Source organism: Pundamilia nyererei, unplaced genomic scaffold (assembly GCF_000239375.1).
Source record: "Pundamilia nyererei isolate P.nyererei 1_Seehausen unplaced genomic scaffold, PunNye1.0 scaffold00007, whole genome shotgun sequence".
NCBI lineage: Eukaryota > Metazoa > Chordata > Actinopteri > Cichliformes > Cichlidae > Pundamilia > Pundamilia nyererei.
Window position 1 is genome coordinate 4,515,420 of NW_005187408.1, and position 21,486 is coordinate 4,536,905.

The 21,486-nt window shown below is 41.2% G+C and overlaps 1 protein-coding gene across 2 annotated transcripts in view; it reads right to left on the minus strand.

Annotated features, from left to right (window-relative positions):
• prex2 (phosphatidylinositol-3,4,5-trisphosphate-dependent Rac exchange factor 2) overlaps positions 1–21,486 on the minus strand; it is a 94,575-nt gene that overhangs the window by 62,074 nt on the left and 11,015 nt on the right. For both annotated transcript variants that reach the window (XM_005722586.2, XM_013915662.1), the window contains exons 2-10: positions 14,297–14,368; positions 13,279–13,401; positions 11,713–11,817; positions 9,562–9,663; positions 8,591–8,752; positions 5,897–6,030; positions 5,227–5,330; positions 3,580–3,729; positions 3,032–3,173 (exon numbers count right to left, since the gene is read on the minus strand). In XM_005722586.2, coding sequence (XP_005722643.1) covers positions 3,032–3,173; positions 3,580–3,729; positions 5,227–5,330; positions 5,897–6,030; positions 8,591–8,752; positions 9,562–9,663; positions 11,713–11,817; positions 13,279–13,401; positions 14,297–14,368 — 1,094 coding nt within the window. The remainder of the gene's footprint in view (positions 1–3,031; positions 3,174–3,579; positions 3,730–5,226; positions 5,331–5,896; positions 6,031–8,590; positions 8,753–9,561; positions 9,664–11,712; positions 11,818–13,278; positions 13,402–14,296; positions 14,369–21,486) is intronic.

The following is a 21,486-nucleotide window of genomic DNA, read 5'->3' on the forward strand; positions in this document are numbered from 1 at the left end:
GTGTGTGTGTGTGTGTGTGTGTGTGTGTGTGTGTGTGTGTGTGTGTGTGTGTGTGTGTGTGTGTGTGTGTGTGTTAGTTAAACTGGGTGAATTCATTTTTTTGTAACATTTCCTAGCCAAACTTGAATTTTTGTGGTTACTTATATGTTGTCATGGATTTTTTTTTTTTTTAAATCTCCCACTGAATCAAATATTTTACAAGGTTAAAACAGATTCGAAGCTTAAAGGTAAACTTTTTAGGAAATTAGGATAATCCTTTTATTTCCAGCAGAAGTCACATAAAAAATATTATTGGGGGCAGGGAGAGACGCTCTATGTAGAACTTCTGGAGGTCTTTATGCTTGTTTAATACGAGTAGTACTTGGCTTGGCAGTCAGAAGAAGCGGCTGCCTCTAACTGAAGCTTCATATACACATGCTTAGGTATAGACTAAACAAACAAGACAGAAAGTGTTAATTAGTGCGCTTTAAAGGTGCTTCATTTAAATACATTTTAGTGCCTTCGGGCAGAGACGGCCAAGCTGTTTCCCCCCATGTGGTCTTTATGGTGAGCTGAACAAACTACCCGCTGGCATAACTTCATATTGACAGAACAGGAAGAGCATTGCAAGAGATAAAAAGGCTTCTTACAGAACTCTCAGCAAGAAAGCAATTACGCATGTTTCTCCATTTTCCAATATCATTTCCCATGTCCATGATCATGGTGCATAAGGGGTTGCTCCCGATGCGTTCATCCAAGTGTAAGCATTTATGACTGTATGAATATGTGGGTGAATGAGGCTTGTAGTATAAAGCGGTTTGAGTGCTCAAGCAGAGTAGCAAAGTTCTATACAAGAACCAGTCCATTTACTATAACTGTCATAGATACTCACCAGCATCTGTCACGACAATATACTGCTAGAGTCCATCATATGTAGAAAATGGTTTTTCTGTTTGTTTCAGGTTTAAAATTGGATGATAATGTCAGACTAGGTGGCTCTCACACACATTTTCTTTGATGAATTACCCTCTCGCAGAAAACTAACCTCAAATAAGATCAGAACATTTTTCTGAGACACAGAAATAGCCCTCTGTTTTAAAAAGAAAAAGTCAGAAAGAAAAAGGGGGAGGCGTGGAAAGGGGATAATGGCAAAGCATTTCACAATGGAGGGAGTGGGCTGACTTGAAGCCATAGGCAATGTGGTTTTCATCAGAGACATACAATGCTGGTTTCCATAAGCCAATTACGCCTACATGTAATCATCTCCGAAATCAGCGCAGACAGGAGAAGTACCGAGGGGCCAGAGATGTCCTTTTACCCACAAGTGGTCATCCAGGTGTAAGGGGATAGGTTTTCAAAGAAAGCTTCCCTGAGCTTCTTTCTCACCATATGATCGCTTCAGACTCAACAAGATGACCGCATCGGACTAGTGTTTGATCCTGCTAATCTTTTCAGCTGACAGATCCATTCCTTCTCCGCACCGCAAGGGATCTGGTGTTGTCTGTGTGGACCAAAGGAGAAAGTAACCCTTCATTTCAAACCACCATGCCATGTAACTTGGCCACAACTATGTCCAATTGGACTTTTTGGTTGGTTTTTGCTCCCCTCCTCTCTCTTTATGCTTTTAAAAATAACAGGGATTTTGACATGACTGTATAAGCTCGGGAGATTTTCAACGTGACTGTAACAACTCAAGAAAAACAAACTGAAAGTACAATTTTATAACAAATGGAAAACATGGCTCATTCTGAATTGTACTGGAGTGTTTACAAGGCAAATTTGTTAGAGAGGATCAGAACTTGAACAGAATCCAACCCAGGCCGTCTTTTGGAAGCATTCAATGATTTAGCTGAGCCTTTAAAATTACAGGCGTCCCTCTGTAAACATATTTTTGGCTGCCACACGTCATCATCAGAAGCTTCTTGTTTTTATTATCTTTATCCACGTTCGCCACCTTCTCAGTCACACTTTGTCCTCTTCCCACATTGGGGTACAATATGGGATAGATGCTATATAACAAGAGAGGATGCTGAACATGTCGAATGGACCGAGCGAAAGAGTTTTGCAGTTCCCAGATTCCCGATAAAAGTGTCTGTGCCCACATATTTGATCTCATTTGAAGTAGAACTACAAAAAAAAAGAAAAAAAAGTTTGTCCTTGTCAGGCATTCAAGTCTTTTATCTCATTAAAGCACACAAGTGCGCAGAAACTTACAACACTGACGTGAAACCAATTCGTCTGCATTTCACATTATGAAAGCAAAATACCCAAATGGTGGCATCAACTTCTGCTTACCTAAAATAACCCAAGGACGAGATTTTCAGCAAAGCTCCACTCACGGTAAATATTTTTCACCTGTCAGCGAGTGCAGGAGAGATAGTCATATTCAGACTCAAAAGTAAATATGGAAAGCGCGCCCAAATTAACTGTGAAAATTCAAGGACAACGATGAGCGTGACACACTCTGATGGTAACACACGCACACACAGACAGAGCTGCCCTCTGGCATAATGAACCTTCTACAACAATTACCTCATGGATTTCTCTGCAGACAGCTTACTATAATCTAACATGGGCGAGGGAGCAAAAGGGGCAGTCAGCTGAGCCGCGCAGGGATATCTAGCCTGTGATTTATGACTGGCATTCAGTGGCCGATCCATCCCCAGACACCACACCAATAATCCTTAAATAAGATTCATGGGCTAAATCTCGCTGGATTTCATTTTCCCGTGACTGAGATGGCGGCTCCACAACACAGAGTCTCTTGAGCAGAAAGTGCCATTGCTTTCCTCTTTCCAGCAGCTGTCTTTACAAATCCTGGCCAATTGATCTTTATTATTACGTTACATTACTAATACCACTTCTTTTAACATCAAGTACAAGGTCCTATAAATCTTTAGAGACACAGAATACAGATTTAATCTTTGAAAGGCTCCTAGCACAGTCATGCATCTGACCTACTCACAGGTAAAATGCTTACATGACACAGAGAAAACCCATAGGGCTGAACACTCGATGGAATAAACATCAAGACCAGCAGAAGGATCCTTACCTTCCCAGGAAACACTTGGGGAAGGTGGTGAGCTTGCGTTTCCGGTCCTTTATGAGGTTACCCTTGGTCATGAGGTGATAGAGCTTCTCTCCCTTCTCTGACACCATCACCCACGTATCCTGCTCCATGCCGAGCCTCAGACCTACACAGGAGAGGGTGCAAAGAGCCCGTCAGTATCACCGCATTAATAATCTTTGCACCTAGCTCCGATACTAAAAGCATCAATCACTAGACGGAGAAGGTTAATGTCTCCTAATTTGACAAGATAATCAGCAGTTGCAATAGCCTTCATTATGTGATCTGCTTGAGGGAAATAACACAGTTACTCAAGAAACCCCCTTCAGTCCTAGATGCAGATCCCACATGCTGTTCGCAGCTGGGATCTATTTGCGTTTTTAATCATTCAAGTTATATTGCTTTGTATCGATTTTCCCAAAACGCAGCCTATATTTTCAGTTATTTAAATCAAGACAGATGCTAAGGAGAAAACATTGACCAGCTTTCCCTGAGTGTAATAAAAGCCCTGACACTGACAAACAGTTGCTTACTTTTCCTGCGTTCCCTCTCTTTCATGATGGCCTCCAGCCACTCCTGCTTCTCCTCCGGGGTCTTGGCCATGCAGACGAACCACTTGTTCTTGGCCGTGTTGTGGATCTTCCAGCCGTTGTTCACTATGTTCCCGCTGCTGTGGTAGTCAGCTGAGGAGGAGAAAACACAGGCAGAAACAATCTCAGCTCCTTCTAGTTAGCTCTTTGCAAGGGGAGGACTTATTTAATCCCAGAACTTTTTCATATTTGAAAGGGGAAGGCCATGAGTCTGTGGGTACACTGATCGTGACACTGTAAACAGAGTTATTGAGAAGTTGGGTTCACAGTAAATAAAGGTTACCGCATGAAACACAGCAATAACATGGGGCACAAAGTGAGTCGCTGCAGAGAAAAGCCAAGCCGAATGACATAGTGACATCAGCGCTACTATAAAGGAGTGAAGAAAAAAACAATCTATAAATTTAAAAAAAAACAAAAAACATGCCTCTTGATGAGTTATTGCTTTCCTTTATAGCAGCATGTGGTCCATTTTTAATAAAAAATAAATAAAACAAAACAAAAAACAACATCCAGAGAATATCATACTCTGTCTTACTGCAAATGCTGGACTCGGACTCATTTTTCCCTGCTCTACTATCAGACTTTCTATCGAGTGGTTCATTGATTATCGCTCTTCTCCTTTAATGAGATAAACGAGAGGGAACAAATGCAGAAGGAGGACCATCAATCAGCATTATTTACTACTGAGTCCTCAGAATACTCCTTCAGAGCTGGTGCGTACTTGTGATTAACTATGCCTGTAGTATATACATGTTAAGAAGCCTCCAGATAAAGGAAGTGAACTCTTGACCCATCATCATTTTCATCTTTTAGGAACCCCTTCCAGTCTCTTCCCAACATTCCTTTGATTTTTCTTTCTAAGCTTATCACAAAAAACGACCCATTACAATCATCAATTACAATCACGTCTAAAAACACAGACGGTGTGGTGGTGGTGTCCTTTATATGGAATGCCCCGAGGGCGTGTTTCAACCTCAGGCAGCAAGTGTGCGCCTGGGAAAAAGTCGTGGCACTTTGTTAACATAGGAATCCAAGCTAAAATAATCCAGTCACCCTGGCTTTAAGATTGAGATCTCCCGCCTGTGGTGAAGAACACCCACAAGTTACTGCTCTGCCGCCTGCCTCGCCTGTTTATCCAGACCCAAGCCCATCCATCCCTCACCAAAAACACCCAATATTACTGCCCATCTAGGACCGTTGGAAAGGAAATGATGGCTTCTACAAATATAAATGCTAATCAGTGGCTATGTGAGGCCAAAAGACACAAGCGCTCAAGTTCACCGAGGACCAGCAGCAGCACAGCCCCAAGGATATGTAACTATAGACGTCTAAAAAATGTTTATAGGTAAGTCTCATTTTTCCATTGGCGATCCAAGTGTAAAAATCACACAGTTGTGCACCAGCTCACGCCAAGGACTATGTTGTCTACTTCTCCGTGTGGCTTATTATGGCATGTATTTAAATTCCTGCTGCCAGAACTGCTGTAAGTGGTCCTGGCAAGTTAGCACAGGCAATGACAAAAAATAATAAACTCAAACAGCAGCTGTCCAAAATAACCAGGGTATCTTCTTTTAGAGCACTGCTCACCTGTGCCATCATCCACATTTTCCACCTCCATCACCTCAGTGCTGATTCTTCCCCTGAACAGGTAGCGAGGGCCCTCGGTGGACGTCTTACTGTTTTTTAAACGCCTTTGACGGAGAGAAACAAGATGATGATTAATCCTTAAACATTTAAATCATATTTAATAGACAGTCACACTTACCAGCCTATTTTGACATCAAAGGTAATCAGTAGCAAAATACTTTACATTTAATACTTGATACTGTATACTCAGCTTCTTCATCCGGTTTCCTGCTGCCAAACACAGATTAATTAGACGAGTTTCACGATTCAGTTTTGCCTGATCGGAATAAATGTCGTATTATTTGCATCCGAAGATTATCTGAAAGATCAATCTAAAAGGAAATACTACCCAAACGTGGTGGTTCATATCCCTACCTTGATTAATCACCCAAAATTTCGTCTAAATCCTTTTCTAATATGAGTCTTCCATCTCTGCCTCCTTAAACATTTTTCCAACTCCCTCACAAAACAGAACCTAAAATACTTCCCATAGTAAGAGGAAAGGAACGGTGCAGTGAATTATTTATAAAGTCTGTACTTTAAATGTTCTGTAGGAGGACAGACACACAGGAATTAGCACAAATATAATATTTTCATTCTCTCTGGAGAAGAGTAATGAATAAAAAGTCACCTATTTTTCTTCTTGCAGTAGACCAGAAGCTTGTCGAACAAGAAAAAAATCCTCTCTTGTATGTTCCCAGCTGAAATCTTCAGCAGGACACCCTGCATTAGCATCTCCGTGCATGTGTCTGTGATATTTGAACCCTGGAAATGGACAATGGTGCAGGAATGGTGAGAGACGTGGGAATTTGTGCACAAAGTTCAAGTTTTAATTTTAAACTATAGTAAAGTATATAAACTGTGGCATTTATCATTCACATATATTGTCTGAACAGGAGGAGGGACTACAGAGCCCAACTTTTTCCTCTTCCCACTCTCAGGGGTCTGTAAAAACACCCCCGCTTCCTCACAGCAGATTGCTGTGGGATTTTAAAAACACGCGGCCGTTAATAGCCTCTACAGAACAACATCCCGTCCAGTCCAACCATGTGCTGCACTGTCGCGTCTGGTCACCAGATTGGTTGGGGTTCCTGCTGCAAGTGATAAAGTGTGCTGTCTTTTCCCCTTACCTTGCCTGCTCTGGGAATTTATGTACCACGTTTGATCAGCCCTCCAGAGCTAAAAATAACCCCCATGCGCACAGAGGCGGAAAATGTGCTCCCAACGGAGACACGGGCGGGCCAAAACCTATCCCACGTTTTTTCCCCCACTTCTTTTCCTCCCTTTCCTTCTGCTGATCATTTTTCACTTTTCTTCCCCTGCTCTGTTCTTCGCTATCTTTTATTCCTTCCTCCACACTTTTCTTTTTAACTCTCCCACTCTTTCAAGGGCCCATGACCAGATGTTAAGCTAATTTGCAGCTTTTCAATGTGTGCGCACCAGACACAGAAAGAGGTCTCGGTCACTTGAAGGGGCCAATGGCAACATCACACCGGTCCAGATTGTAAAGCAGCGTGTCCTTAATGGAAGAACTGACACTTCCTCTTTGTGTTAGACATGCTTTTAGCAGAGCCTCCATCCTATTCACTTAAATTTGCACTTCTTTTGCAGCATTTTTCACTTGTTCTTTATATTAACCGTGCTCCATAGAAAAAGCTTCACACTTCAAACCCTCAATCATCCGTTTCATCCAGAATTCAAGCATCTACTTTCATAGTAAGACAATGACTCATAACAATTGCAAAGCAGGATATGCCATTAATTAAGAGGGAAAAAAAATAAAGCATTAAGCTCTGAAGTGGTATTTGCCAATTACATCGAGAGATGAGAGAATTTTTTAAGCTAAGGAAGCCAAATCAAGCAAACTCTACAACTCAAGTACATTTTAAGCATGCTAATTAAACTAGAGAACAGAATGTGAAATGAAACTTGAAACTACAACCCTCTAGTCTAAAATTAACATATTTTTATAGTGCACAGTGACAAAACACAGACACATGCAACACTAACCAACTGGCAATCACTACCCTGACGAATGCTGGCAGCACACAATCATGGCGACCACTTTGGGCCACAGCCCTGCTTCTCACACGGGAGGTGAACCTGCCAGGATGCCCCGAGGGTAGCCAGCAGTGAAGCGGGTCAGCGCTAACAAGCAATCATCCCAGGAGGAGGAGCAGAAATGGAAAAAAAACAGCGGCTCTCACAATCACTCCTCATCCCACTGAAATACCTCAAAAACACCCACACAGAAAAACAAGATACAACCATCACTCAGTTCTTTCTCCCCCCACCTCTCTTCTCTCCCTCTTAGTTCCATCTCATTTAGAGCCGGAGAGCCTGGCATGCAGCAGTCGCAGGACCAGCTCCAGAATGAGCTAATGTTTACAATTAATAAAAAGTACTGAGGGGAAACTGCAAAGTAGCTACAGCCAGGATTATGTTGAACACAAGATGTCACCCCACCCAAAAACTAAGCCTGACTCTGATTACGCTATTCTTAGATTTGTGTGTGTTTGTGTGTCGCTAAAACCTGTATAATGGCCTTACATTGAGGTTTTGGGTTGGATTTAAACTGTATTAATGGATCCACTATTGAAGTTCCTGCCATATATTTTACTGTAAAGCAAAACACTCGCACTAAAAGGCATCCAATAATACAGCAACTCTTTAAAGTTGTGGGTGACCATAGAAAAAGTAGAACAAGTCAGTCAAATGCAAGAAACTCTAAACATTTTAGTCAAAAAGCCTGTTTTCTATTTAGAAACAAATATCTGTTGCTGCCTGAAAAGGTTTTATCAACACTGCAGCATGTCTCTGTGTGCATGTGTGCTGGAAGCCTTAAGGCCCTTTCACATGAAGCCAGGTCAATTACATAAGTATTCTGCCCTCTTTCTGTACAATTACCATCTCTTTTTACACTTTTTCCAACTGCTACGACCCCTTATTAAGCCTACCTATAGGGGGGGGAAAATAACCCTACATACAAAGAAGTGCAATCTACCCGATGGTGATCTGACTGCTCACCCCAAAGCATGACGTCTTTAACTCAACCATGCAGAAGAAGTATGGCTATTGTGAATACAAGTCATTGTTCCCGGCGAGTATGCGAAAGCTTAAAAGGCTACACAAGTCAGGCCATGTGGAATTCTTGCTGGCACAGGGCTGAGTAACTTTAAATAAGTCATGACTTTCAGCTTAAGTAGTGAAAGCTCAGCTTAGGACAAAAACAAAACAAAACAAATCCCCAAAACTCTGAAATACAGCAAGACGTTAAGTTAAACTTAATGAAATAAATCATTAAACATGCTTTACTGAGGCTCACCTCCCAGCCCTCGATATGCGACTGCCATTCCTCCAAAATCTCCAATTTTTCCATCTGTCTCTTGGCCTCATTGATGCTGGAGCACACCTCTTTCATCACCTGCAGAGACTCCTGTACCAGAGCGTAGTCGTTGTGCTTCTTCGGGGTCCTCTTAAGCAGCTCCTACACATGTACAGATCACACAAAATGTCACATAATTTCACAGAAAAGTATAATTAAAGCGACGCAGTTGGAAGAATAGCTGGCAAATATTGCTCCATCATGAAAAGCACGTCACTTTTCACTCTCTCGTGGTTTTTGAGTTTAGTGGTTTAAACCCTTCTGCTGAAATGCCAATCTCATAATCTGTAGTCTAAACACTGTGTTTTAGCATGTCAGCTACTATTAGTGCACAATTTACACTCTTCTGGATGTATTGGTGTTACTTTACGGCCCTGGCAGCTGAAAGACTTCAAAAACGCAACGCATCGGATTACCCCCTTATTATCATAACATCTCTGCGCATATGTTGGTGGCTGTTTAGAAAGCGCCTGGGAGAATTAATAGATCATAACAAGATAAATGAATAGGGACAGCTCAGATCACCAACTCAAACAAGCCTTTGAAAATGTATTTCATTTCACTCACGTTTCACATTCAAAAATGGAAACTTCAAAACTAACAACCTAGAGTGCCAGTGTGAATGAGCCCAGTCAAAGTGTCTGAAAGCGCAGCTGGGCCGCGGAGGTGATGATAGGTCTCGTGTTATTCCTGCAATGTGGCTGTGCCAGGGAACTAAAGCAGAGACGTGTCAGAATGTGAGGCCAGTGTTTCATTAGCAAGGCAGAGGTTGATGTGAATAGGATGGGACAGCCCTAACTAATGACTAGGTGTGGTTGGACGAAAAGAGGGGAAGAAGTTGCTCTACAGAGGTGGCGCATGGGTGTGGTATCTCTTTAACACATGGTTAGCGTGCACAAGACTATACTCACTCTGAGCAGCAACGGGTACTTGCAAATCCTCTGAATAGGAGCTACCAGATATCCCTCCAGTGGGACCTCTGTGTTTTTCCTGCCTCCCAGCAACATGTAGTTCTGGTGGGATTGAGAGGAGAGGATAACAGAGGAGAGTTAAATGAAATATGAAACATTGTCAGAGAATTCGTACTAATAATAAAAAAAATAATAATAACATTACCAGTTACGAAGTGCTTTAAAGCTAGTAAAAGGTAAGTATGAATGGTCCAGCATACAGATTCATATATATAGTGTTACATTCATTGCAACATACAACAAATGCAACCAATTTGAGAAAGATTATGAAGAAGCTAACCTATAAAATGAGTTTTCAGCATTCTGTTCAAGCAGGCTGTTCCAAAGTCTGGACGCTACAACCTCAAAAGTCTCCAGTTTTAAAATAAGAGCGCCGAACAGTTAGCAGGTATCAAAATACATCGAATGTATACACAAAACTTTATGTGTTAGCATAAATTAGCAAAAAGCTGTGAAAATATTTTCATCTTCAATAAATTAACAAAATGATACAGAACTATTTAACAGCTGATTATTTCTTTTAAGTGATGTAACCGTTACAAATGTATTTGTGCCATTAGCTAACCATTTCGATGTTTAGCCATGATGTTTATCTCGCTATTTCAACTGTTAACCCTCAGAGTTAGCTAACATTTAACTTACAGCTATACTTTTAGCAAAATTATTGACAACTTTTTTTATTCCAAATTCAAGCTAGCTGGTTGTACTTCAGCTGTGTTTGTCTATGACTAGACTTTAGCTAAAACATTTCAACAGTTAGCCATGAATTTAGAAAGCTATTTGAAACACATAGCTAACTTTCCTACTCCAATTTGTTCAAGTCCTGTCAATTCTTTCATTTTAATAGGTGAAGTAATCTTTCAAACTACACTTTAGTAAGAAGTATTTTCTGGGTTATTTGTAGCCATGTTTTGGAATCACGACACTACCAACACTATCCACAAACTATAAGTTTTACTTTTCTCCCTCAGCATGACAATTCATGTGGTAGATTGCAAATTATGAGGAAATATTCAATCACACCTTTAATTCTCTCACCTGAAATTTAGAAGTGGTACTGCTGAATATAAACACTAAACCAGATTTTATTGCTGTCAGCAGGCCAAAGGTTATAGTGGAGGTTATATGGAGTGGATATCCCCATCTTGGTCACTGTAGGGTCTGGGAGATGACCTGAAGTATATAAGCTCATGGCGGACTGGAGCTTGGAGGGTAACACGAGACCCAAACGGCCCTGATGGCAGGCTAGGTTACCAAAGGGTCAAGGCTATAAAGACCACAGCAGATCAGTGTCGGTTAATATCTTTGGCTAAACTGCCTCCTTAGATTAAAGACACCAGTTTTCCATATAGTTGTATATAGTACATGCATGTGCACATTTGTCTCTCACCCTATCAATTACACTCTGAGCAAAGGTCATACACTTCCCCACAGACGTCTCCAATCAATACAAGCAGACCTGCCGTCATACTCTAGTTTTTCTAAGTGTTTAACTCTTTACTGGAAGAAGGCGTCGTCTTTTCATCGTCTCCAAACACAGGGTGTGATGAGATGCTTATAACTGTCACACACAAAAAAAGGAGCCAAAATTATTAACAGAGGATAAAACTATGAGTAGGGACCTGTGCATAAACAGAGAAGAAAAATGTGCACATTTTTTGACCTCCCTAAACACAATCCAGCAGTGGGAACGTAGTCAACTTTGTTCTCGCAACACGATGCTCCCCTGTGGAAGTGAAAGTTTCTAAGAGCGTCAGAGCAGGAAGTGGGAGTCAGCCCACACACAGGGGCAGAGCCACATCAGCTGTCAAACAAACTGGGACACAGAGTAGAGGGTTTTACACTGTCCAGCTGCTATGTGTGGGTGACTGCGTGTTTGTATGCCTAGGAGAGTGTGTAGTGGCCCTTAGAAATCACCTCAGACGCTGTAATTGTTCCAGAAATCATGTTTCTGTTTTACCAAGAACTGAAACAGATTTGTCAGATTTAGACTTGAACTTACAATTTAATTGTTACTGAACCTAAACACATACATTTTTAAGACTGCTTACAGTTTCTTCAAATGCACAAAGGTTCGGAGTCTCTTCTCACCAGTAAACATGTCCTGACATTTCTGATCTTATTGAGCTCCAGCAGCAGCCTCTGGGCCTTCTCGTGGTTCCCGCAGTATTCGTCATAAATCTGAAAACGGCTCCTCTGCAAGAGCCAGAAAAAGTCAAGGTGAGAAAAAAAGAAAGAAAAAAAAAAGGGGGGGACATGTAAGGAGCAGAAATTATAGTCAGAAAGCAACAGAAAGAGGGCAACAAAGTCAAACAGAAAAATGGGAAAGGAGAGGAGGGCATCAGAAAACAAATGAACCCAGACGGGGCAGTAAAGAAGACAGGAAATCTGACTGCAAAATAAAGAAAGATGAGAGAGAGAAAGAGGCAAACTGACTGGAGAGCACATATATATAATTGAGAAGATATAAATTATTCGTCCCACTCATCACCAAATACATAATAGTGATCATGTCCTGCCATCTGCCTCGCAGCCATGACCGACAACCTTCCACCAAAGCCATTTCATATGACATCCATACCCATTGTCTTTCGCAGCGGGCCCAGACCACACAGCCTCTAAATCACTCACTACAAAGCAGCAAAAATAGTACACAGTCTTCAGCCGTGCTGCTGTGCCGCAGAAGACGAAGCGGGTGATCTGAAGAGACATAACTGTCAAAACAAGCGGGAGCGCGTACGAAAACAGAACTTTATGATTAACTTTACAGATCGCCCGACTCGAATCGTGTTTTCGAGGAAGACTATTTACGAACACCCAAATTGTTTATGTTCTGGCCTTGCGATGGATTGACTGATTCCAATGCATTCCCAAAAGGAAAGTTTTCAGCCAGCATGAACTAATGTTCAGGCCTGAGTCACAGAGGGAGTTGCACTGCCCAGCTGGCTGGCTTTTTTGTATTTCTGGAGTAGATTGTAGTGATTTGTTGGTGCTATAAAAGTTTCATGAAAGAATTACACAGAGTAGGAAACTCTGAAAAACGCTGCATAATACGTTAGGCGTGTCTAATTTGTTTCATCTCTATGGACACACATGACTGCTCATGACTGAATTATGGTCATAAGTTTTCAGTATATCCCATCTTGCTAATGAGGTCATCATGTCATAAACCTAAATGTACCACTTATACTGCCAGGTCATCTCTCTTGCACCTGTATGAGCAGCAGCTAGATGCGACTGACAAACTCGCCTTATCCCCAACAGAAGGACGCTCAGATTTATTAAGACTTTGAAGACCGTTATACGCCAGCCTGCCTCAAGGCTTCGCATCAAAGAACTGCGATATACAGTGGGAAAGAGCAGTATATCAGAGCTCTATCAGGCATATCGCACATGTGGGCACTCTCACCGCGAGTAATCCAAGGGAGTTAAATTGACAACACGTGGAGCACGTCGGCATAACCGTGCACCGAAGCCCCGACAGAGGGTTTTTTCCCCCCCCTTTTTCAGATCACACGCTCCAGTGAACTGAGGAATATTACGAAGGGAGGTAGCATCAGTGCCACGGAGCTTTAGGAGCTCGGACAAAACATCGTAATTAAAATGCGTTGAGTTGACATTCAATTTGCAGAAGCACGAGTTGCACGAGTTACGTACAAAGTGCAAGAAGCAGCGACCGATTTCATGGTGAGCGTGAGGGTCGGGCTGCAGGAGGTCCTCCACCATGGACAGGAAGTCTTTGTGAACAGCCAGAATCTCCTCAATGTTAGAGAATAAGACCTAAAAGAGAGAGAGAGGGAGGGAGAAAGAGAATCAATACTTTGGCATATGCTTCCTCTTGTGGTCGGTGGTGCTTTGATGGCTACGGAATAAAAAAAAACGAGGTTTCTTTGTAATGAGTATCTTAGCTTAAGATCTCTTTGATATTTGAATTTCAAACATAATTAGAGATATTTTAAAAGAAAGAAAAAACAAAGGAACACAATGTTAAGATCTGTTGTGTGGAAACTTAGCCTTCATGTGGTGTTGACTTCTGCCCTTATTTATGTCATTTTTGTGGCGATATTAAAGAAAAAAAACTGTGCTGGATAAGTGAAGCGAGTGAAATGAAACCAAAGCATGAAAACCAGAAGTCTTTCATGGGTGTTCTAAGGCCAGAATAAACTTAGTAGCTAGCGATACCAAGGAAAAAAGGAAAAACATCTGGGCAAATCCGATCGTTGCGTTTTCATTTTGGAGCACTCTCAGCCGCTCGGTGGCATTGCAGCTGTCGGCCTTTGCAGCGATGACCCTTTTCGTTATCTAAAAACCCCGTCAGCGTGTTCCCAAACAAATCAGAACATGAGGGGACATGTTCCAAAACACGGGACTTCCAGTAAATATCCAGTGAATGCATGTTTACCTTCAAAAGTAAGCAAGCTCAGAGAAGAAACGCTCCCACTGTGAGAGAGCATCCTTTATTATCCTCCAGCTGGGATAATTTAAAAATAGAATATATTTACAGCTGCTTCCTGGATCGCCCACTGCTTCTTCTACAGTCCAGAACTTGATGCAAGTTCAGGTTGAAAGAACCCCCACCCCCCTCCAAAAGAAGCTTAATTGTTAAATGAAACTTCCCAACTGTTCACGGGTAATGCCCCTGAGTGCAGTGTCAGAGCGAAAGACTGCTTCTCACCTTCACCGCTTCCTCTGTGACGTTCTTTTCGATTTTGGTGGCTGCGTACTGATTGAGACGATGCAGGAACACCTGAAGCAGAGCAGAAAAGGAAAACAACAGTTAACACTGTGGAAACGGTCCCACGGTAAATTGCTTTTTGGCATTTGATCTCTTGAACCTTAAACGGGCTGAATAGAAGACAATATTTGAGGCTTTCTGTGTGCAGCTGCAACTCTTCACAGCCACAGTAAATTGGTAACCTTCACAATGGACACCTGATATTGGCGAAATACAATCTTTACACTAAATGGGGGGGAGGGAAAAAAAAAAATTGCAGCTCGTGGTATTTCAAAGGCAGCGTTAAGTGGCTTTGGATGTGAATTGTAAAGGCCAACAGTGTGTGAACTGAGATGGATGGAAAGTGCTCTTAACTTTCTTCAGTCTCCGAGGACGCTGGTTCCCAGGCTGCTTTGCTGCATAAGCGCCCGACAACCCATTTAATGCTTCAGGGAACTTTCTGAGAATGGCAAATTAAGAAGGTGTGCTTCAAAGGTAGTGCTAAAATGGGACTAAGGAGAAATTAGTCATTTTCTGAACTCTGCCTAAGGGAGAGCTTTTAAAGACGAAGACATCCATCAGTGGGTGCCGGGTGAGAATCTTTACGTTTACTGCATGTGTGCAGTGCTTGGGATAGGGTTTGGCAGAAAGCGATCCACCTTCAATTTGCTGCATCGTTTTCATTTTGATGGATGCTCGTATACGACTTAGGGGAAGCTGTGATGAAATCAGAAGCAAGGCTGAAAAATCGAAACTTTTATAAAATATTAAGAAGATGTGAAATTACTGTCAATAGCTAAAAATGTTGCAATTTTTTTCCCCCAAAACAAAACTTTTTCTTGCTGAAAACTTTAAGAGTTGATTAAGCAGCACTCAAGAAATGTCATTGTTACAAAAATCATGAAACTGTATTCAAGAGTCAAAGAGTTTATTGTCATGTGTGCAAAGGAAAAAAAGCATTTCTCTGCTGTCCACACAGATGCCAGTTAATATGTACAAACAGATAAAATACAAATAGCGTGAATAAATAAATGGAGGCAAAAATAAAACTGAAGTATTAAATAGATTTATGTGTAAAAGAGCTGAGCTTAATATGCTGGTTTGATATGTGAGATGACCTGATGTGCTAAAATTACTATTACTGTTAAAATAGGTCAGCTGTTCAAGACTCTGATAGCACTTGTTAGGCAGATTTGTAAAACACTACAAAGGGAAAAAAGGATCTATGTCACTATCAGTATTAAAATCCTATATCAGTCAGGCTCTACTATTACGCCGATTAAACTGTGGTAAGATTCATGAACATGAAGGCAAATTCACAAAGATGAAAGAAAGCTGACGCAAAAACTATTTTTTGAACCAGATCTATTCAAACCACATCCACCGACAATATGATGAATTATAACTCAATCAATGGCCTGTCACACCAGTCCGAGCCAATGCGACATGGCAGACAAGAGAGACTGAAGTACAATACAACAGACTGACGCTGACATTTCAGCAGCCCATTCATTGGATAAAAAGCAGCAACAGCAGTTCTGTAAACATCAACGTGATCAAACTCCACACTGATGCGCAGTCACCTCAAGCAACAAAAACCTACATCTGTCTTTGCAGTTAACCCTAACCATGGGCATCCGCTTACTGCCCCACCGAGGGCCATAATGCCATCTGTCGCCCACTGCAGCCACACAGCAGGCAGCCTGACCTGAGCAAGCTAACATAATACAACCACAAAGCATGTTAACAGGTTACTTTAATGAGCACACAAGCCAAGAGTTATTCCTTGCCACTGAGATCTAAGTGAGCGCCTGTGACTATAGTAAGCTTATTGAACAGTTTCACTTGATTAATTGTGAACAGATGGAAAGCGGGTGGCGCTAGATTGGTGGTAAAATCTACATTTCAAGCTAATTACAAAGCCAATGTTCTGTTAACCGTTGTAAGAAAACAAGCCGACGTGAAAAATTTACTGAAATCTTTTTAATCACACAGTACTGACGTCAAGCAGCACTTCAAAAGGAAATGCACAAGAAAATGTACGAATCTAGATTTGTGGTTGGAACGGGGGAAAAAAGAAAACGAGTGGGGCCTAAATAATCAGCCTTTTTGTTGTAGGCCAACTTCATGCTGATTACCATTCTGTAGCTGCCTTGCCTCGCAACTCTGCCACTCACTAGCATTAGCATCTGATTAGCAATTCTAATATGTACAAACACTAAGCAGAATCCGTCAGGCATTCGCAAAGGCCCGCCGGGGCTTATAGTGTATGACCTCAGCTGAGCAATTTTCATCAAAAACAGTGCTTCCTATCACCAAAGACAGCCTTTATGGAGTATCACTTCTAATAATGAAAGGTCTACTCGACAGGAAATAATCTCTATATCTGCAACTCGCTAATTATCCTGCATATCTGCAGTTAAGAAAAGCTCTGCTGCAGAATGTCAGGAGACACCTCGAGATGCTTATCAGATTAAAAAAGCATGAGACAAAATCGGATTGGACGGAGATAATAAACTGCATGACTTGTCAAATGAAGAAATGTTTTGTTACCATGAAAGGCTTGTGCTAAAAAAAAGAAAGAAAGAAAGAAAGAAAGAAAAAAAACCATCAGTCTGGACTTTATTCCTAGAATTGCGGATGGCTCGGGCTTGATTTGTGGAAACGAACATATCTCTTCCGAACAGACTGCCAAAAGTGCCTTGTTGATGTTGTTAAAGAGACTAGCTCTGGAACAGCTCCACGGACAGTGAATGGGAATTCGACTGGCTGAATATATGGACACAGTAACAGTACCCAGGGTGACCATTGCAACACCTAACAGCATGTATCTAAATCGAGCACTTATGTCATTCAAATCCAGTCTCATTTGGTTAGTGGAGTGTCTCTTCACTGCATCCGTTTTGAGGCTTAAAGCTTTGGTTGTAATATTATTAACAGTTCTTGCCAATATGATAATAATTAGTAGCTTGAAACAAACTGCATTGAAAATTGATTTTATAATAATTTTTGAAGGTCATTTTCTTTAAACCTCAGGTATAATTTAATGCGAGTTCATTAAAACAAAAACAACAACAAAAAAACACCTTCTCACTAATCTCCTTCTTATTTGCTATTCTGTCCTTGTGACAAGTGAAATGAATTTTTTTGTAGGATGTGTTTTCTTGCAGCAGTCCACTGTGTCTGGGCGCTGACCACTGTTGATTCGCAAACAGACTTCAATGGCTGCAGAGCTCAATGGGAGCCGTTCATGGTCAATGTCATGGCTTCTAAGACCAGATGTAAAGAAACAAGCATAAAAATACTGAACAACAAGTTGTGTTTCTTTTATGGAAGGTCTTTGTGGTTTAAATACTCTTTTCAATCACTACCAGATTTCTAAAAGATACTTTCTCAGAATTTTAGTGAGTAATTTCAATTTTTAATCATTTACCAACTTTTTTTTTCTTCTTTCATGAAAATGAAGGAAAAGAGTGGCATTCAATACTCTCAAGTATGTTAGAGTATTTACTACTGCTGTCAATGTAACATTTATAGACTAATTTTGAACTCAAAACATAACCACCCCCTCAATAAGAGTATTGTAGAGTGTCCAGTTATATTAATGAAAGTTATGCATCTGCTAGATTCTCGGTCTCAACCTGCCAGTACTAAATCCCATTGCCACTTAGTGCTATTTGGCCAGCTGTGTCATTTAATTTCAATATTTAGTATGAAATAATGTCAGATTTCAAAAGCACAAAATGTCATCAATTAAAAAAAAAAAAAAAACCGGCCGCCCCTTTAACCAAAAGGGCAAAACCCCAAAAAAGGAAAAAAACAACTCTGTTACATTTGCTGAGATCAGCAGGAGACTTTCAGAGTTTGAGAATTAATATGTGAACATGATTTGGTTTTATAATGTGCTTTATGCCATCATGCATCACAGGTTCTAACTGAATGACGTAGTGAATGATGGTCAGGTTAGTGTTGCTTTTTTCAGGAGTGGGACTGTTCCTCCCTATCAGCACATTAAAGCCGCTGCAACATCAGTTGCAAAACCATCAAACTGTGGGAGAGAAATATCTTCAGAGGTGCCCTTCATAGCAAGACTTTCTAAATACTGGAGCTACTGTGGCAGATAGAACCTGCACAAGTTTACCTTTGCAGGGAGTTCTGATGTCAACAATCAGGCAAGTGAATGACAAAAAGTATTTCTAGGATTTATCTGAGTCTCCTGATGCTTTGAATCCAGTTAAAAAAAAGAAAAAGAAAAAAAAAGTGGTGCTTGGTGTCTTAATGACAACTTAAAAAGGAATAGATCCATCACCCCCCTTCCTACTCATTTTCACCTCTAGCGTTACAGAGTGAAACTCTGTTTCTGACATGATTGTTGATGTAGTGCCAAATCAGAGGAGGTTAAAAAAAACAACAGCATGTTAGCAGATACAGTGAAAGACAGACCTGAGGGTGGGTGTAGTGGTCTTGGTTGGGGTGTGGGGGTTAAAAAAAAAAAAAAAACTCTACTCCTGTCTTGCAGACTTCGGTACTTTTACTTGTGCAACAGTGTGTTCAAATCGAATACATGCAACGCACTACAGAGTACATGGACGGTATACTATGTATACTTAGCAAAGGGTAGGTTGGTTATTGTTCTGGAGGGCTGTGAGACTGAGGTTTTAGCAATCAGTTTTCCCCAGCGATTGCCATCAACCCCCTGCAACCATTCCCAACTGGATGTGGAAAACTTATTTTTCCTTCATACCTGATGGTTGCAAGATGGCCATGAACTGGTCTCTAAGCCAATGTGACTGGGGCCTTATTCACATGATCCTAGATAATCACCACGATTGGCAAACGCCCCAAAATAGCTGAGAAGTCAATGTCACATGGTTAGTGGTCACATGTCTGTAAAACCTCAATAGAAGTCTAAGGGAAAACCACTTTTTGTCTTGACCACTGATAAACAATTTCTTGCTTAGTTTATGGGCTCAGTCACTCGTTTTGGGTGATACTGAAAAAATATTAAGTCTACTGTGTTAATCTTGGTCCTATGTTTTAAAATCAAGACAGAGTTTTGCAGCCAATGACGACAATGACAACACTCATATTGAGACTTTAAACAGGACTCGAGAAACCAACGGGTGATGTCATGGCAGCTAGGTCCATCTTTTATACCATCGCTAATACTGGCACAGTTTTTTTCTACTCGTTGATGTAACAGATGTAGCATTGTTTGGTATTTATTTGTGTTAAGCTGTCATCTCATGTGTATAATTATTCAGCTTTAAATGTGTGGTTGGAAGCACTACGCAGTTTAAGAGTAGTGTACTACATGGAAATGCACCAATAGAAATATATTCAAGCAAAGGTTGCTATTAGGACATACAGTACAATCTTTACGATCCATGAATTTCCATCAGCAGCATCCAACAAGAAAACTCTTAGAAATTGTGTTCCCTCGGGCCCAGGTATAATCACCTGGATTGTCACTTTGATGGCTGAGGGTGGGGACAGCACATTAAAACCCCATTAAAGTTTTCATTATTCTGCAGAGCAGATGGGTGTGATGAATAGTTCGGTGCAATCGCTGCATGTGGCCCTACATGCTATTAATCAGCAAAGGCCTACATGCTGTGGGCCGCAAAGGCACGGTAATGTAAATCGTTGCTTTGCTCTTGCATACAGTGTAGCTCTTATTTGAGAAGTTAAATAATCTGACACTAGGATTAGGAATAAGAAGCTGAAATCAGGTTAAGCAAATAAAAGAACTACCGACTAGACACTTAGACATGAGTGACAGCTCGCTCAATATCTGCAGGAGTCGTGCAGCTCAGATTACGCCCTGCGTCCTCTGGACTTCAGTGTCATATACAAAAGTAGAACAACAGACAGGCTAGCCAGAGGACCAAAGTAGTTCAGGACATTTTGTGAATGGATATTATGCAATGCTGTCCCCGCGGCACCTCTCCACCAGACTGGAAAGATACAATCGGCGGAACTAGCCCCTCCCCTTGTTTATGTTTATCTCTTTGTCAATGAAACACATGTATCAAGAAAAGGAGTTTGTCAAAAAACGGAGGTCACTTGCTTCCTCAAATAAGTAAGCTAGCAATGACATGACAGGAGGACAATGACAGACATTCTTGCGCTCCAAAATAAAGGATGTGCACATGAACACTGTATGTGCCGAGCCAGAGCACATGCTCGTGTCAGAGGCTGCGAAGAATGTGAAGTGCATGGTTGTTCGGCATGCCCAGCAGAATGCGGTGGCAGGGTAGGAACCACAGAGAGAGGGGGGAAAAAAAAAAAAGAGTGCTTAAAAATAACCAAAAAAAGAGCGAGACAATGCAAACAAGCTGCTCTGATTAGAAAAGCTGAAAAAGCTATGTAGCTGCTTCGATGGTGCAAAAATGACTTTGAATTGAGTACAAAGCTAGCCTCAAACATCTGTTAATCCATTCAAGTTTGAGCCATTTAAAGAGTGGGCAGGAACACAGGGTGTGTTTGATGTATCAAATGGAAAACAACCATTTTAAGTCCTTGAGGATCAATTGGTGCAACTGTAGAACACAAAGCTCTTCCTAAAATTAAAGTGGTGACGCAGCTTTAATAAACAGAGTAAAAATATTATGTGAAGTAACACATCTGTCAGCACAACTTGTGCTCTTAACAGCATTACGCTGCTTTTGCTGTAATGTGGGATCTGTTGCTCACTACTGAAAAAGGTCCAATGGAAGTTCATTGGCAGTGTTTCTTCTGCAGCGCTCCAGAAGAACAAATAGGCCTTTCTATGAGCCTATTAGAGAAACTGGCCCTTTGTCCATGGACAATTGGCTGATCTGCTTTGTTGTGGTGACTGATAAACAAACGTACACATAAACATCCTGTGTGCACCCCCCCCCCCAAAAAAATACAAAAACGAAAGACAAAACAAAAAACAATTCAATTGATTTCAGTCTGCAATTTATTGACATCTAGTGGTGAGCTGTGTGCACCCCCCCCCCAAAAAAATAAATAAATTATAGGCACATCTCTATGCACTTGTTATCATTCCATCACAATCTGTGATCTAGGGTGTCTCATCAGCAAATAACAAAGATGAGACAAAAGCCATTCAAAGCTGGAGACAGACACATAAGCATGAAAAAGTCCACTGGAGTGAATCACTA